Source organism: Coregonus clupeaformis, chromosome 24 (assembly GCF_020615455.1).
Source record: "Coregonus clupeaformis isolate EN_2021a chromosome 24, ASM2061545v1, whole genome shotgun sequence".
Lineage (NCBI taxonomy): Eukaryota > Metazoa > Chordata > Actinopteri > Salmoniformes > Salmonidae > Coregonus > Coregonus clupeaformis.
This window is the reverse complement of record NC_059215.1, coordinates 18,777,726-18,796,112: the sequence shown is the minus strand read 5'-3', so window position 1 is coordinate 18,796,112 and position 18,387 is coordinate 18,777,726. Positions and strand designations below refer to the sequence as shown.

The 18,387-nt window shown below is 41.9% G+C and overlaps 1 protein-coding gene across 1 annotated transcript in view; it reads left to right on the top strand.

The window, feature by feature from the left end:
- Nucleotides 1-18,169, top strand: part of LOC121537946 (junctophilin-2) — a 33,196-nt gene extending 15,027 nt beyond the window's left edge. Inside the window, exons 3-6 of the mRNA XM_041845616.2 lie at nucleotides 10,155-10,273; nucleotides 12,409-13,328; nucleotides 16,207-16,303; nucleotides 16,550-18,169. Coding sequence (XP_041701550.1) covers nucleotides 10,155-10,273; nucleotides 12,409-13,328; nucleotides 16,207-16,287 — 1,120 coding nt within the window. The 3' untranslated portion in view covers nucleotides 16,288-16,303; nucleotides 16,550-18,169. The remainder of the gene's footprint in view (nucleotides 1-10,154; nucleotides 10,274-12,408; nucleotides 13,329-16,206; nucleotides 16,304-16,549) is intronic.
- The last annotated feature ends 218 nt before the right edge of the window (nucleotides 18,170-18,387 follow it).

Genomic DNA, 18,387 nt, shown 5'->3' with positions numbered 1-18,387 from the left:
AAACAGGCGCCTAGCTGCGTCCCTCCCTCGGACGGAATGGTCGAAGAGCTTCCTCATCTCGGCCGTGAACCCCTGGTATGAAGCCATGCAGGGATCCTGTCGTTCCCCAAACGGCTGAAGCCCACTCCAGCGCTCGACCACGCAGCAACTCAATCACAAAGGCTATCCTAGCCTTGTCTGTGGCATAAGAGTAGGGCTGTAGATCGAACACTAACCCACACTGCATAAGGAAGGAACGGCATCTTCCCAGCTCCCCCTCATATTTATCCGGCGTCGGAACCTTGGGCTCACGGAAGGACACGGCTCCAGAAGCGGCAGGCGAGATGGGTGAAACCGGTAGTGGATCCTCCACCGGAAACTTGCGCTGGTTCTGGACCTCCGTCAGACCGGTAGAAAGGTTCCGAACTGACAACGCGATCTCCTGTAGTACCGTGCTATGATGGCCCAACATCTTCTCCTGATGGGTAATGGCATGGCGAACAGAGTCCAGGTCCGCTGGGTTCATTACTGGCCGGATCGTTCTGTCACGGTTTACTAAGCCAGAACCCAGAAGCAGACCAGGACAAGGTAAGTTGAAACAAAGGTGAGTGTTTATTTAATAGATCCACGAGTGAGGCTGAATAATCCAGGGAACAGAGCGGGTGGCGTGGATGGGTTGTTGAGGGTGCAGTGGTAGGTCCAGTAATGGCTCGGCAGCCGCCGACCATCAGGCAGAGGTTGGGTGAAGGTTCCGGGTGAGTGACTGCAGATAGAACAAAACGGAGGTAAGTATACAGCAAGTCAAAAAGGTGCAAAACAACAAAACTAACGCTAGAAGTTCCAAGGCTGATACACGGACAAACATACTGTTCATGGCTAACGATCCGGCAGGGAATGGATGTCAGGTCAGAGCTTATGAAGGTGATGATCAGGGCCAGGTGTGCAGATTGCTGATGGAATGCAGGTGTGGAAATCAGGAGAGCTCCCGCCTAGCAACGTAGCCCGGCAACCAGGCAGGGAGCGTTCCAGAACCCTTGGGAAACTGGAGATCCCGAGCAGAAAAACTAATACACAGACGGAACCGACTCAGACTGCCGGAATCGTTACATATACAGCACCAACCGATCTGGGACCAGGCTACCATCTGTATTCCAGAAACAATATACTAGCATTGGTGGCCCTCTCCTCGACGGTTCACTTCACACAAACAGATCTGGGACCAGGGCCTACACTGATGGTTTACTTTACAAGCAATCTAAGAGGACTGTGAGGAGTACTGCAGGTAGTCAAGAAGCACCATCTGTCGTGACACTCCTCCCACGGCACGGCACGGCACTGCCTGGCAACGCAACAGAACGGCCATTTTAGGAATCTCTAAACACTACATACCAGATCATGTTTGTTATGTGTTCCTTGAAGGAGCCCGTCATATCTGTGAAATGTTGACATTTTAGGCACATACTGTTTGTTCATTGAAGTCCCACTACACTCACCATACTGTTATAACTGCTATACTTTTATAACTGCCATTCTAGTCTCTGCCATTCTAGTGAGTCTCGAGACCAAGCCTTGCATTCTAAACACTGCTAACAGATTGTGTATATGGGGGATTGGAAGTGATGCAGACAATTACATTGATGGAAGTTACAATCTGTCTGCAATATTAAAGCTGATCTACCCACACAAAAAAAAAGAATGGTTTGTGTGAAGAATTGTATTTGTTTGAGTATTCATTTTGAGTTTTAGTGTTCAAGAGTTTGTCTTATATTAAGCTACGTCATATCCTAGTTCTTAAGCTTGTAAACGGCAGATGGGCTTGTCAGCTGTTCAATCGAGCAGACTCCCTGCCTCTCTGTTTGCCATTTTATCAAAATCTCAGCCTGTCTGAGACTACTGTATAAGAAGCAGTGAAGAAGCCCTTAAAAGTGGGATTGTTGACTTAAGAGCAGACAGCCTCCTCAGCCTAATTGTTCCGTTGGGGAAGTGCTTCCCATAGAATTAGGAATTAGAATACTAGAATCTTCGGACCATTCTGGAACTTTGAGGGTTTATGACATAGTCCCTCTAGTGATTTAATAGGATCTCTCAACCTGGTCTCATAGACTAGATGTAACATAGTAAACTAAAACCAGGACACTCAAATTAGTATGATATGTTACGTTTGGTATGGTTACTTAAGGCAAAAACAAAAGTAGGGTGGTTGGTCGGGGTGGATGGGTGAGCGTATAACGCAAATGTCTAGCAACCCAAAGGTTGCGTGTTCGAATCTCATCAAGGACAACTTTTGCATTTTAGCAACTTTGCAACTACTTGCCATGTTAGCTAACCCTTCCCCTAACCTTAACCCGTTAACCTAACCCTAATCATAACTGTAACCTTAACCCCTAACCCCTAGCCTTGCTAATGTTAGCCACCTAGCTAATGTTAGCCATCTAGCTAACATCAGCCACAACAAATTGGAATTCGTAAAATATCATACGTTTCGCAAATTCGTAACACATTGTACAAATTGCAATTTGTAACATAAAGTATCATACGAATTGTAATTCGTAATAAACATATCATACGAAATGGATGATGGACATCCACAAATTAACACATACCATATGAAACGTAACATATCACACTAATTGTAGTGTCCCGGATGTACTTTTACTATGTTACATCTACCCCTGAGTCCAGGTTGGATCTCTACAGTGCTGCCTTCCCCTCAAAGTCTTCAAGTGGATGGATCTATTTAAAGCCCCAGTGTAACGTTACAATATGTAAAGTATTCACAGAGTAATCACAATCAGTAAGACTCAGCCCCAGCCTGAGCCTGGGCCTGGGGTAGAGATATGTAGCATTGAACCCTGAACACACTCAGTCCTTCACTAGGGTTTATAATAACACCCTCACTTCTTCACTAGGGTTTATAATAACACACTCACTCCTTCACTAGGGTTTATAATAACACACTCACTCCTTCACTAGGGTTTATAATAACACACTCACTCCTTCACTAGGGTTTATAATAACACACTCACTCCTTCACTAGGGTTTATAATAACACACTCACTCCTTCACTAGGGTTTATAATAACACACTCACTCCTTCACGAGGGGTTTATAATAACACACTCACTCCTTCACGAGGGTTTATAATAACACACTCACTCCTTCACTAGGGTTTATAATAACACACTCACTCCTTCACTAGGGTTTATAATAACACACTCACTCCTTCACTAGGGTTTATAATTACACACTCACTTCTTCACTAGGGTTTATAATAACACACTCACTCCTTCACTAGGGTTTATAATAACACACTCACTCCTTCACTAGGGTTTATAATAACACACTCACTCCTTCACGAGGGTTTATAATAACACACTCACTCCTTCACTAGGGTTTATAATAACACACTCACTCCTTCACTAGGGTTTATAATAACACACTCACTCCTTCACTAGGGGTTTATAATAACACACTCACTCCTTCACGAGGGTTTATAATAACACACTCACTCCTTCACGAGGGGTTTATAATAACACACTCACTCCTTCACTAGGGTTTATAATAACACACTCACTCCTTCACTAGGGTTTATAATAACACACTCACTCCTTCACGAGGGTTTATAATAACACACTCACTCCTTCACTAGGGTTTATAATAACACACTCACTCCTTCACTAGGATTTATAATAACACACTCAGGTTCACTCCTTCACGAGGGTTTATAATAACACACTCACTCCTTCACTAGGGTTTATAATAACACACTCACTCCTTCACTAGGGGTTTATAATAACACACTCACTCCTTCACTAGGGTTTATAATATCACACTTCTTCACGAGGGGTTTATAATAACACACTCACTCCTTCACGAGGGTTTATAATAACACACTCACTCCTTCACTAGGGTTTATAATAACACACTCACTCCTTCACTAGGGTTTATAATAACACACTCACTCCTTCACTAGGGTTTATAATAACACACTCACTCCTTCACTAGGGTTTATAATAACACACTCACTCCTTCACTAGGGGTTTATAATAACACACTCACTCCTTCACGAGGGGTTTATAATAACACACTCACTCCTTCACGAGGGGTTTATAATAACACACTCACTCCTTCACTAGGGTTTATAATAACACACTCACTCCTTCACTAGGGTTTATAATAACACACTCACTCCTTCACTGGGGTTTATAATAACACACTCACTCCTTCACTAGGATTTATAATAACATACTCACTCCTTCACTAGGATTTATAATAACACACTCAATCCTTCACGAGGGGTTTATAATAACACACTCACTCCTTCACGAGGGTTTATAATAACACACTCACTCCTTCACTAGGGTTTATAATAACACACTCACTCCTTCACTAGGGTTTATAATAACACACTCACTCCTTCACTAGGGTTTATAATAACACACTCACTCCTTCACTAGGGTTTATAATAACACACTCACTCCTTCACTAGGGTTTATAATAACACACTCACTCCTTCACTAGGGGTTTATAATAACACACTCACTCCTTCACGAGGGGTTTATAATAACACACTCACTCCTTCACGAGGGATTATAATAACACACTCACTCCTTCACTAGGGTTTATAATAACACACTCACTCCTTCACTAGGGTTTATAATAACACACTCACTCCTTCACTAGGGTTTATAATAACACACTCACTCCTTCACTAGGATTTATAATAACATACTCACTCCTTCACTAGGATTTATAATAACACACTCAATCCTTCACTAGGGTTTATAATAACACACTCACTCCTTCACTAGGGTTTATAATAACACACTCACTCCTTCACTAGGGTTTATAATAACACACTCCTTCACGAGGGGTTTATAATAACACACTCACTCCTTCACTAGGATTTATAATATCACACTTCTTCACGAGGGGTTTATAATAACACACTCACTCCTTCACTAGGGTTTATAATAACACACTCACTCCTTCACTAGGGTTTATAATAACACACTCACTCCTTTACTAGGGTTTATAATAACACACTCACTCCTTCACTAGGGTTTATAATAACACACTCACTCCTTCACTAGGGTTTATAATAACACACTCACTCCTTCACAAGGGGTTTATAATAACACACTCACTCCTTCACTAGGGTTTATAATAACACACTCACTCCTTCACTAGGGTTTATAATAACACACTCACTCCTTCACTAGGGTTTATAATAACACACTCACTCCTTCACTAGGGTTTATAATAACACACTCACTCCTTCACAAGGGGTTTATAATAACACACTCACTCCTTCACTAGGGTTTATAATAACCCTGTGAGGTAACCAGAGAAGAATAGAAGAGAAAGTGTTGGGCAGGAGGAGGAGTCTCTGTAAAGTATGTTTAAATACAGTATACATCTTGAAGTGCTGTCAAGGTCCAACATTTGATATACATTTATTTAATGCAATATTATGTAGCCATTATGCCACACAGACACATTGTGCAGACACGATATACTGTATATTCTAAAAGTTTCACAAACCTCTGTACATGCATTTTATTTATTTTTAAAGTAGTACACAGCAAATAGGTAAACTTGTTTAATGCAGTACCAGCAGACTGTGAATACTAATTTATTACATTTGCCTCTTATACAGTATTCTAATTAATAAATAACTTAATTAATTAACATAAATTAATATAATAATAAATCTGTGAATATAACATACAGTACAGGATAACAGGGCCCCTGCAAACCCCCTGGCAGTATCTCGTTGTCTGGGTCGACGTGTTAAAAGAGTAATTTATTTCTGTTCCAGCTCTCCAACGGCAGAATAGGACACCCTCTCCAGCTAATACTAATAATAAACCATGTAACCAACTCAACTCCACACAACAGCCCTATAGCCTTTTAAATGATTAGTAAACAATAATCTATGTAGTATTTTGGTCCATCTGAGTCTGGTTTTGGCTTGTTACAGTAACGTTGGTTTTTACAGCACAACCCCTGAGTTGGTTTGTGCTTTTGGTTCGTACCAGTATTCATCTCTTGGACTAGAGGGCTAGCTGGCTATAAGGCATAGGAACAGTGTTGGGGATGTTCTCTATGATTTATATAATCCAGACAAAGTGCCAAAGTATCTTTCCAAATAAATAGGAGGGGAATGAGGTCTATGGGGTGCTTGGGTTTGCAATGACAACAGTGATCACCTAAAACCTAGTGAAAGTGTAGCAGAATTTCCCAATCATTTTCACAGACAAATATTGTCATGATCAACGATCAGAATCTGATTAACAATGTTTCAACTTTTAGGTCAGATCTGTTTATTTGAATATTTGAATATTTGATCACGATGACATAAGTAGCTACAGATTTAGCATGCCATTGGAAAGTTTAACAGACAGGGTTCACTGAAGATGCACTGTTGAGGTCCTTTGCTCCGCTAGGAGCTTTAATTAACCTCCTGAGACCCAGCAATACATTTTTGTCCTCTCTAGTGGACATTCGTTTTTGGTCCGTATATCTAAAGCCACACGTGCCACTGTGTACCTTTTGAGAGGACATTCTGGGCTTTTCATTGATATCTCATGTGTGGGGGTGGCACCTTGTGTAATTTTTTTTTTGTGAGTCAAATTGTTTCTAATAGGTAAATATCTCAGCAATAGTTTGGTGAGTTTTCAGAGCAGTGTAATACTTTTTTCACATTAAAAAGGGCTTAATAAGAGCTTGTTAATAAATGTCCTCTGTAGTGGACATCAGGATGCGCTAACTATTGTTTTATACTCACTGTCCCCATTTACTGTAATGCTAAATGTTTCATAATTACCATCAACTGAGTCCTAATGGCCAATACAATAAAAAATTAATACAAATATTTTTTCAATTTATTTTTCTTTGTAATATGTTTTTTTCACCCCAAACATTTATGTGAAGTTTAAAAAAGGTATATATATACAGTTCATTCGGAAAGTATTCAGACCCCTTGACTTTTTCCACATTTTGTTACGTTACAGCCTTATTCTAAAATGGATTGAATTGTTTTTTCCCTCATCAATCTACACACAATAACCCATAATTACAAAGCAAAAACAGGTTTTTAGAAATGTTGCAAATTTATTAAAAATAAAAAAATTGAAATATCTAATTTACATACAGTACCAGTCAAAAGTTTGGACACACCTACTCATTCAAGGGTTTTTCTTTATTTTTACTATTTTCTACATTGTAGAATAATAGTGAAGACATCAAAACTATGAAATAACACATATGGAATCATGTAGTAACCAACAAAGTATTAAACAAATCAAAATATATTTTGTATTTGAGGTTCTTCAAATAGTCACCCTTTGCCTTGATGACAGCTTTGCACACTCTTGGCATTCTCTCAACCAGTTTCACCTGGAATGCTTTTCCAACAGTCTTGAAGGTGTTCCTACATATGCTGAGCACTTGTTGGCTGCTCTTCCTTCACTCTGTGGTCCGACTCACACCAAACCATCTCAATTGGGTTGAGGTTGGGGGATTGTGGAGCCAGGTCATCTGATGCAGCACTCCATCACTCTCCTTCTTGGTAAAATAGCCCTTACACAGCCTGGAGGTGTGTTGGGTCATTGTCCTATTGAAAAACAAATGATAGTCCCACTAAGCCCAAACCAGATTGGATGGCGTATCACTGCAGAATGCTGTGGTAGCCATGCTGGTTAAGTGTGCCTTGAATTCTAAATAAATCACAGACAGTGTCACCAGAAAAGCACCCCCACACCATAACACCTCCTCCTCCATGCTTTACGGTGGGAAATAAACATGCGGAGATCATCCGTTCACCCACACCGCATCTCACAAAGACACGGCGGTTGGAAGCAAAAATCTCCAATTTGGACTCCAGACAAAAATACACATTTCCACCGGTCTAATGCTCGTGTTTCTTGGCCGAAGCAAGTCTCTTCTTCTTATTGGTGTCCTTTAGTAGTGGTTTCTTTCCAGCAATTCGACCATGAAGGCCTGATTCACACAGTCTCCTCTGAACAGTTGATGTTGAGATGTGTCTGTTACTTGAACTCTGTGAAGCATTTATTTGGGCTGCAATTTAATTATTTGGGCTGGTAACTCTAATGAACTTATCCTCTGCAGCAAAGGTAACTCTGGGTCTTCCAATCCTGTGGCGGTCCTCAAGAGAGCCAGTTTCATCATAGCGCTTGATGGTTCTTGAAATGTTCCATATTGACTGACCTTCATGTCTTAAAGTAATGATGGACTGTCGTTTCTCTTTGCTTATTTGAGCAGTTCTTGCCATAATATGGACTTGGTCTTTTACCAAATAGGGCTATCTTCTGTATACCCCCCTACCTTGTCACAACACAACTGATTGTCTCAAACGCATTAAGAAGGAAAGAAATTCCACAAATTAACTTTTAAGAAGGCACACCTCTTAATTGAAATGCATTCCAGGTGACTATCTCATGAAGCTGGTTGAGAGAATTCCAAGAGTGTGCAAAGCTATCATCAAGGCAAATGGTGGATATTTTAAGAATCTCAAATATAAAATATATTTTGATGTGTTTAACACTTTTTTGGTTACTACATGATTCTAAATGTGTTATTTCATAGTTTTGATGTCTTCACTATTATTCTACAATGTAAAAATAAAGAAAAACCCTTGAATGAGTAGGTGTGTCCAAACATTGACTGGTAGTGTAAGTATTCAGACCCTTTACTCAATACTTTGTTGAAGCACCTTTGGCAGCAATTACAGCCTAGAGTCTTCTTGGGTATGATGCTACAAGCTTGGCACACCTGTATTTGGGGAGTTTCTCCCATTCATCTCTGCAGATCTTCTCAAGCTCTGTCAGGTTGGATGGAGAGCATCGCTGCACAGGTATTTTCAGGTCTCCCCAGAGATGTTTGATCGGGTTCAAGTCCGGGCTCTGGCTGGGCCACTCAAGGACATTCAGAGACTTGTCCCGAAGCCACTCCTGCGTTGTCTTGGCTGTGTGCTTAGGGTCGTTGTCCTGTTGGAAGGTGAACCTTTGCTCCAGTCTGAGGTCCTGAGTGCTTTGGAGCAGGTTTTCATCAAGGATCTCTCTGTACTTTGCTCCATTCATCTTTACCTCGATCCTGACTAGTCTCCCAGTCCCTGCTGCTGAAAAACATCCCCACAGCATGATGCTGCCACCACCACCATGCTTCACCGTAGGGATGGTGACAGGTTTCCTCTACACGTGATGCTTGGCATTCAGGTCAAAGAGTTCAACCTTGGTTTCATCAGACCAGAGAATCTTGTTTCTCATGGTCTTAGAGTCCTTTAGGTGCCTTTTGGCAAACTCCAAGCTGAGGAGTGGCTTCCATCTGGCCGCTCTACCATAAAGGCCTGATTGGTGGAGTGCTACAGAGATGGTTGTCCTTCTGGAAGGTTATTCCATCTCCACAGAGGAACTCTGGAGCTCTGTCAGAGGCCCTGACCAAGGCCCTTCTCCCCCGATTGCTCAGTTTGGCCGGGCGGCCAGCACTAGGAAGAGTCTTGTTGGTTCCAAACTTCTTCCATTTAAGAATGATGGAGGCCACTGTGTTCTCGGGGACCTTCAATGCTGCAGACATTTTTTGGTACCCTTCCCCAGATCTGTGCCTCGACACAATCCTGTCTCGGAGCACTACGGACAATTCCTTCGACCTCATGGCTTGGTTTTTGCTCTGATATGCACTGTCAACTGTGTGACCTTATATAGACAGGTGTGTGCCTTTCCAAATAATGTCCAAGCAATTGAATTTACAACAGGTGGACTCCAATCAAGTTGTAGAAACATCTCAAGGATGATCAATGGAAACAGGATACACCTGAGCTCAATTTCGAGTCTCATAGCAAAGGGTCTGAATACTTATGTAAATAAGGCATTTCTGTTTTTTATTTGTAATACATTTGCAAACATTTCTTTAAAACCTGTTTTCGCTTTGTCATTATGGGGTAGTGTGTGTAGATTGATGAGGAAACATTTTTATTAAATCAATTTTAGAATAAGTCTGTAACGTAACAAAATGTGGAAAAAGTCAAGGGGTCTGAATACTTTCCGAATGCACTGTATATAGTATATCAGGAGGAGAAGGAATAAGTCAAGTAACTCATTGTAAGGTTGGGTTTGTGGATATTGAGTAAATTAGGCTTTGTTTGTTTCCCTGCAGGACGACCCATGCTAAGGCCAAGTCAGATGCTGCTGATCAGGCTTCCCAGGCCTCCAACCAGGAGTCCAGCGTCGCCAGGGTGGTGGCCAGGGAACTGTCCCCTTCCTTCTATCAGCCAGGTATGTGAAGTGGACTTCTCAACTGTAGGACCCAGGGCATGATACTGACAAGAGATACAGTACACAAGAACCTGGATGTCCAGGCTTTTTCACATAGCTTCCAATAGCCACGTGCTGTACAAGACTTGGAAGTACAGTAATGCAATACTTTCAAGAACAGTATTGAAAAGTGAATTGAACGATATTACAAGGTATCTTGCGTCTTGCTGTACAGACCGATAGATAGATCTGTCTTTCTGCTGTTGCTACTGCTCTTTGCTTGGCTGAAGTAGGCTCTCCACAAGGGTAGTCACCTTTGAATGTCTAAAAAAAGGACCGTCTTACTTGGGTAGAGAGATCATATCAGTTTCCTTACAGGTCTGTCAGGGGCCCTTGCCCACGCAGTCAGGCCCCAAAGCCTCCTTCAGTGTGCCCCTGCATTTCTTTCCCCTCTCAGTCACTCACTACCCAGCCAGGACCCTGTGGAGTGCTTAGCAGATCTAAAAAGACACTGATAACAAGTTGTCACTGACTGTTGAGTGTCTGCCTGAAATGTCTGTCTTATGGTACAAATGGGCATACCCCACTGTGCATTCCACAATTAACTATCACTCACACAAAGCTGACACTGCAAGAATCTTCCTGGATCTTCTTGAATGAAAAATTGGGGGCTAAACAACAGTATGTGATCGATCTTTTCTCACTCCATCTATTAGTATTTTTGTCTGTGTCTATGTTTGCTTGCCTGCACTTTAGGTCAGATAGCAAGTGGTTACATCAGAGCCTGTAAATAGAAGGCTCTGGGTCAAGTCAGTATTTCAAATCCTACCATGCAGAATTGTTATAGGTTGTACATCAAGAACCAGCTAGCAGTTCATATTTCATTAGGCCTATATTACAGACTCAACTTGTTTGGTTTGGCATATTGCAATTCAGCTGTTAAGTTTAAAAGTCCACTCTGTGATATTTACAGCCTAAAGTACCATGTTTTTTAATCAGACTGTGAAAATGAGAACTATGAATAATCAATCTTAATGGGATCTTTAATGGGATCAGTAGTTGGTCTGTTTTCTCAGTTCAGCCGTAATCACCCCACATTAGGTTTTCTAGCAAGACGTTCCTGGGGTGACTGGAACAGGACTGTGTTACAAGCAGACAGTGGCTCCAAATACAAATAGAGACCTTGGTGAAACCCCTCAAATATAGACCTCAGTGATACCCCTCAAATAGAGACCTTGGTGATACCCCTCAAATAGAGACATTGGTGATACCCCTCAAATAGAGACCTTGGTGATACCCCTCAAATAGAGACCTTGGTGAAACCCCTCAAATAGAGACCTTGGTGGTACCCCTCAAATAGAGACCTTGGTGATACCCCGGAAACTCTATCCTTCACTGTCTGCACTTCTTAGCTAATAACCTCCAAAATATCTCACAGTAATACATTTTTGATTAGCTAAACAAATTAGTCTGATCTTTATCTAGTCTGATCTAGTCTTACACCTTGGCCAAACCAGCACTGCGCGTGCACCATCGTGCGCATGTTGATTTTGTCTGTCCCTACCAGACTTGTTCATGGCAAGAAGATTAAAATACCAAAAACAACTGTGAACCAACTATATTAATTTGGGGACAGGTCGAAACACACATTAAACATTTGTGGATATTTAGCTAGCTTGCTATTGCTAACTAATTTATTGGGTTGTTATTTTACCTGAAATGTATATAGTCCTTTTTTTTTGCTGGATCTTTGTAGAATTGTGACCCATTTTGAGTCATACAAAATCTTGTGTTTTCTACTCCGACAATTAATCCACAGATAAAAGAGGAAACGTAGTTAGTTTTTCTTTAATTAATCTCTCCTTGTTCATCTTTCAATCACCCACGTGGGTTAGTATGCTCTTTAAAACCAATGAGTAGATGGAAGAGGTGGGACTTGCAGCTTGTCAAGCGTCTCAAATAGAACCAAGTTCTATTTTAGCTCCTGGATACGCAATTGCCCGCGAGCAGTTTTGATAATATGATTGAATAACATGTATGTGTACATTTATTTTGCAACGCTCACGCACGCAAAATGTCCGGTCTAGTCAGGGTGTTACCTTGTTGTTGAGATTAGAATCTCATCAAACATAATATTTATTCATGTTGTTCCACAGGCCCAGAGTACATGAAGAAGAGAGCACTACAGGAGATCTCAGAGGCCAATGAGCACACAGACCCTATAATGCATGAGCCACTGTTAGCAGAGCAGCCACTGACACCTGCTGAAAGCCCAATGCTGCACGACAGGCCTGGCTCCACTCCAGCCCGCACGCCCTCCCCCAGCCCAGCCGTCACCCCTCCAGCATCCAGGCACTCCAAACAGGGCAGCGTCAGCAAAGAGGATCCCCATCTGCTCGGCCCTGCTGGCTGGAACGGGGACAAAGGTGGTGGAAGTAGGGGGAGCAGCCGTCCCAATAGCAGAACCAACAGCCGACCCACCACCCCCTCGTCCAATGTGGCCACCACCACTCCCGCCCCTCCCACTGCTCCCCCTGAAGAGTGCCCCACTTCTGCCCCCATCCTTAGCAGCCGGGGGAACTCCCGTGCCTCCAGCCGCCTGAGCAACAAGGTAGAGCAGGGCTCCGACCTGGAGATCAAGCCCCTGGAGAAGACGGCCTCTGAGGCTAAAGTGCCCGACGCTGCTCCCTCGGTAAGAACCAGTGTCGCCTACTCAGAAGAAGAAGAACCACCCCCTCATCCCGCCACCAAAGTGTCTTCCAAAGCTGCCGTCAACCCCGAGCTTAATGCGGCAGAGCCCAAACAAAGAACAGAGTCGGTCAATGAACGACCAGTGTCCGCCGTATCTGAGAGCAAACCAGAGTCCAGCGCTCAGTCTGTCAATAAAGTGTCACCCAAGCCATCGCCGTCACCCAAGCCATCGCCAAAACGAGAGGCCAGTCCGGCTTCAAAACCTGACACACCTGCACCCAAACCAGCACCTAAGGTTGAACCCAAAGCGGAGGCCAAGCTGATGAAGAACATGGTAAAGAGCCCATGTACAAGTGAAGTTACAGCGCTAAATGAATTTGAGCAGGTAAGGCAATTCAAACACTCAATATCTTATGTAATGTTTTGACAAAAGATTCAGTCAAATGAAGACTGTTCTTACATGTTCTGTAGTACATTCTCCCATGACCTGAGTTCTAAAAGTAGACTCAAAACATACAGTAGGTCCTCTCTCTCCTCTTAAGTGCAAATTTGTAACAAGATGTTACTCTGGAGACTGTTTACTGCCGTTGGTGTTGGTCCTTTTAACCACACTAACCAGACTCCCTATCTCAGTAACATCCCCTCCTCCTTTCCTTCATTATGTTAATAATTACCCCTCTAGTTATGTTTGTACATATTCTCAACAGCATTTCCTTTTTGACGACCACACTCAAGGCAATTCTCCCATTTCTGGTTGGGAGCGTACAATTAAATTATGAACAGATTACATGACATACACTACCGGTCAAAAGTTTTAGAACACTAATTCAAGGGTTTGTCTTTATTTTTACTATTTTCTACATTGTAGAAACTATGAAATAACACATATGGAATCATGTAGTAACCAACAAAGTGTTAAACAAATCAAAATATTTTATATTTGAGATTCTTCAAATAGCCACCCTTTGCTTTGATGACAGCTTTGCGCACTCTTGGCATTCTCTCAACCAGCTTCATGAGGTAGTCACCTGGAATGCATTTCAATTAACATGTGTGCCTTCTTAAAAGATAATATGTGAAATTTATTTCCTTCTTAATGCGTTTGAGCCAATCAGTTGTGTTGTGACCGCCACAGGAATGGAAGACCCAGAGTTACCTCTGCTGCAGAGGATAAGTTCATTAGAGTTACCTGCCTCAGAAATTGCAGCCTAAATAAAAGCTTCACGGAGTTCAAGTAAAAGACACATCTCAACATCAACTGTTCAGAGGAGACTGTGTGAATCAGGCCTTCATGGTCGAATTGCTGGAAAGAAACCACTACTAAAGAACACCAATAAGAAGAAGAGACTTGCTTGGGCCAAGAAACACAAGCAATGGACATTAGACCAGTGGAAATTTGTCCTGGAATTCCAAATATGAGATTTTTGGTTCCATCCGCCGTGTCTTTGTGAGACGCAGTGTGAGTGAACGGATGATCTCCGCATGTATATTTCCCACCGTAAAGCATGGAGGAGGAGGTTGTATGGTGTGGGGGTGCCTTGCTGGTGATACTGTCTGTGATTTATTTAGAATTCAAGGCACACTTTTTTGTTTTGTTGTTGTTGGTATTTTACCCCTTTTTTCTCCCAATTCCATGGTATCCAATTGGTAGTTACAGTCTTGTCCCATCGCTGCAACTCCCATACGGACACGGGAGAGGCGAAGGTCGAGAGTCGTGCGTCCTCCGAAACACAACCCAACCGAGCCACACTGCTTAACCCGGAAGCCAGCCGCACCAATGTGTCGGAGGAAACATCGTACACCTGGCGACCGAGTCAGCGTGCACTGCGCCAAGAACATCCCTGCCGGCCAAACCCTCCCCTACCCTGGACAATGCTGGGCCAATTGTGCGCCGCCCCATGGGTCGCCCGGTCGCGGCCGGCTGTGAAATAGCCTGGACTCTAACCAGGATCTCTAGTGGCACAGCTAGCACTGTGATGCAGTACATTAGACCACTGCGCTACTCGGGAGGCCTAGAATTCAAGGCACACTTAACCAGCATGGCTACCACAGCATTCTGCAGCGATACGCCATCCCATCTGGTTTGGGCTTAGTGGGACTATCATTTGTTTTTCAACAGGACAATGACCCAACACACCTCCAGGCTGTGTAAGGGCTATTTGACCAAGAAGGAGAGTGATGGAGTGCTGCATCAGATGACCTGGCCTCCACAATCCCCCAACCTCAACCAAATTGAGATGGTTTGGGATGAGTCGGACCGCAGAGTGAAGGAAAAGCAGCCATCAAGTGCTCAGCATATGTGGGAACTCCTTCAAGACTGTTGGAAAAGCATTCCAGGTGAAGCTGGTTGAGAGAATGTCAAGAGTGTGCAAAGCTGTCATCAAGGCAAACGGTGGCTATTTGAAGAATCTCAAATATAAAATATATTTTGATTTGTTTAACACTTTTTTTGGTTACTACATGATTCCATATGTGTTATTTCATAGTTCTGATGTCTTCACTATTATTCTACAATGTAGAAAATATTGAAAATAAAGAAAAACCCTTGAATGAGAAGGTGTTCTAAAACTTTTGACCGGTAGTGTACATTTTTCTCTAGCAACCAACAGCTACCATCAGTAGCTCTAAGTATAGCTAAGAAAATTCATATTTTGTCATCCAGATGACCAATTCCGATATATGAAAATATGGAAATATACGTAGGTGACTGTTACATAGCAACAGTTGTTTGTTCTGAATTATTATGGAGGTTTTAGATGCCGTGCAGACTAGGGGTTTGTCTGGTACGTGAGCCCTAAGTAGTCTGCCCTATAAGGCATGTACTCTAGGGGAGGTTTTTCCATAGCTCAGGCCCCCTGTGTTGAAAGAGGCATACTGCAAATGAGAACCTACCAGTCGGCCACAGCTGATGTAGACAGATGGTGTTTCTTATAATGCAGCAGCTTCTCTCCCCGTCACCATATTTAAAAATGGTTGTTACTAGAGTCATTACATAATTGCTACACAGGAATAGATGCAACTTAAATGTAAAATGTTACCATAAGGATCAATGGGATTTTATATTCATCCCATTCATATTGCTGTTGTTTTATAGATCTATAGAAGTTTAAAAGTACTTTACTGGTATATTAATTGTTCTAACAACATCTGCTGCTGTCTTGACTGCTACTATCTTGAACAGATTTATCTCAACATGACAAACCTGTATAAATAAAGGTTAAATAAAACATTAAATGTATCTACTGTACCTCTCTCTTTTCCAGGGTCCGAACACCATCATGATAACCATGGTGATTCTGCTCAACATTGGCCTGGCCATTCTCTTCGTACACATCTTGTCATGAAACTCTGTTGACCCAGGTAACTACCACAGCTCTCTGACTGTCCTGCCAATTACAGATATACACTGAAAGGTACCTGTTGCTTTCGTTTCAAGCAGTCAAAACACAATTGCTCTCAACTTCTTACCCTTGCAACATGTAAGGAAATGTCTGATTACAACAAGAGTTACTGTTTTGACTCCGAGGTACTTCAAGGTGATAATGTTGATGAGACATATTAACTTGTCTTCATATTTGTTTTGTCTGCTTGAACTTTTTCCCACAGGTCACCAGCTTGCATTAGTGTTGAGGTAAGATTGCCCACATTTTTAAGCAAGGATCATCCAGAACAAAGAGAAAATTCAAGCCTTATATGGAAGGAAACTGACAACAGCTTCTCCACACACAGCCTCTTGTGACTGTGTTGAGGATCTTTGTGGCTAAACTGATTTTCAGATGCTTGGAATATCTGGAGCCGAATTGAAGGACATATGAATCCATATGAATCAAGACTGAAGGACATCAATGAATCTGAATGTCAGGAAGAGGGTCTGAATGGACACTGTGCTTGTAAAGGGGGTAACCACTGGTGAGTTTCAGTATCTACACTGGAGATGGCATTGCGTGTTATACACTGGTGAAGTCTACGCTAACAAGGAAATGTCACTGTTTCTGAGTCCCAACTAAAGCACCGTGTGTCATGTTTTATCAAACACATTAACACCGACAGATTAGAGTGGTTGTTGACTGGACAGGTGAGGTTGTGTTCACACAGTCAGCTCATTTCTGATATTTTTTCCACTAATTGGTCTTTTGACCAATCAAATCAGATCTTTTCACATCAGATCTTTTTCAGAGATGATCTGATTGGTCAAAAGACCAATTAGTGAGAAAGAAAATCAGAATTGGGCTGCCTGTCTAAACTCAGCCTTGGTGTCAGGAAATGATTAGTTATGTAATTAGATATGTATTTAACCGATAGCTTGCCTATAGAAATGTAATCTCTTGGAAAATCTCAAATAAACGGGATATCCATCACTCATTTTTTCCTTGAAATTTAGTTTGATAGATCAGGGTTTTCCAAACTTGGTCCTCGGGACCCCAAGGGGTGCACGTTTTGGTTTTTGCCCTAGCACTACACAGTTGATTCAAACAATCAACTAATCATCATTTGAATCAGCTGTATAGTGTTAGGGCATAAAACCAAAACGTTCACACCATGGGGTCCCGAGGACCGAGTTTGGGAAACGCTGAGATAGATGAAGACAGTAATGATTAGCTGTTTGGGGGGTAATACTCAGTGTTCCAATTTATAATAAAAAAAAAATATATATATATATATATATATATATATTATGCCACTATTAGTTGATCTGTTTTCTTTTTTTTGCGATATTCTCAACTTTCTTCAGTAGACATCAGTAAAGACATCTCACAGTCTCTTTGACGCCGTCTCTTTGACGGGACAGGGCTCTTGTAAGACATGAAATGCAGAATCTTGATTCGACAACGCCTGAGAATCAGTGATTCTTTTAACCGCAATGACAATGCAACCCACCACAGCAGTGCAATGTAATGTACAGCTATGTTTTCACATCAAATATTTTCTTTCCAAGGCAAATGATTGAGTGAGTCACACTGGACGTTTTAAAGCAATATCTGTAACGGGAGTGGTACTGCACTAATGACGTGCGCTGTATAATTCAGTAAGAGGCTTTCAAATGACACAGAATAGAGGATACATTTTAGGACTTTAACCAGTGTGTGTGGTATTGAATTTCTGGTGTGATGTCTACTGTATGTACACTGTTTTCTGTATGTCTGATCAAAAGTAAAGTAAAGCACCCTATTGTATGGTTTGATTTCAATAAAAACATGACTCAATTGAGAGTCACAGTGACAAATATGGGTGGGTGGGGGGTCAATTCTGTCAAAACAATTGGGGAACATTTTGTGTAGATTTTGAGAGGGTAATTATTTGAACAAATGGGCATGCATTGTTAGAATGTAATTGTGAGCAGTTGTTTGGGGATTTTGTTGGTCTGTATGTTTGAGTAGGTCACACTATTTAAAATGCATTTCATTCAGAACAAACAGTTTGCGCTTCAAAATCAATTAAGCTGA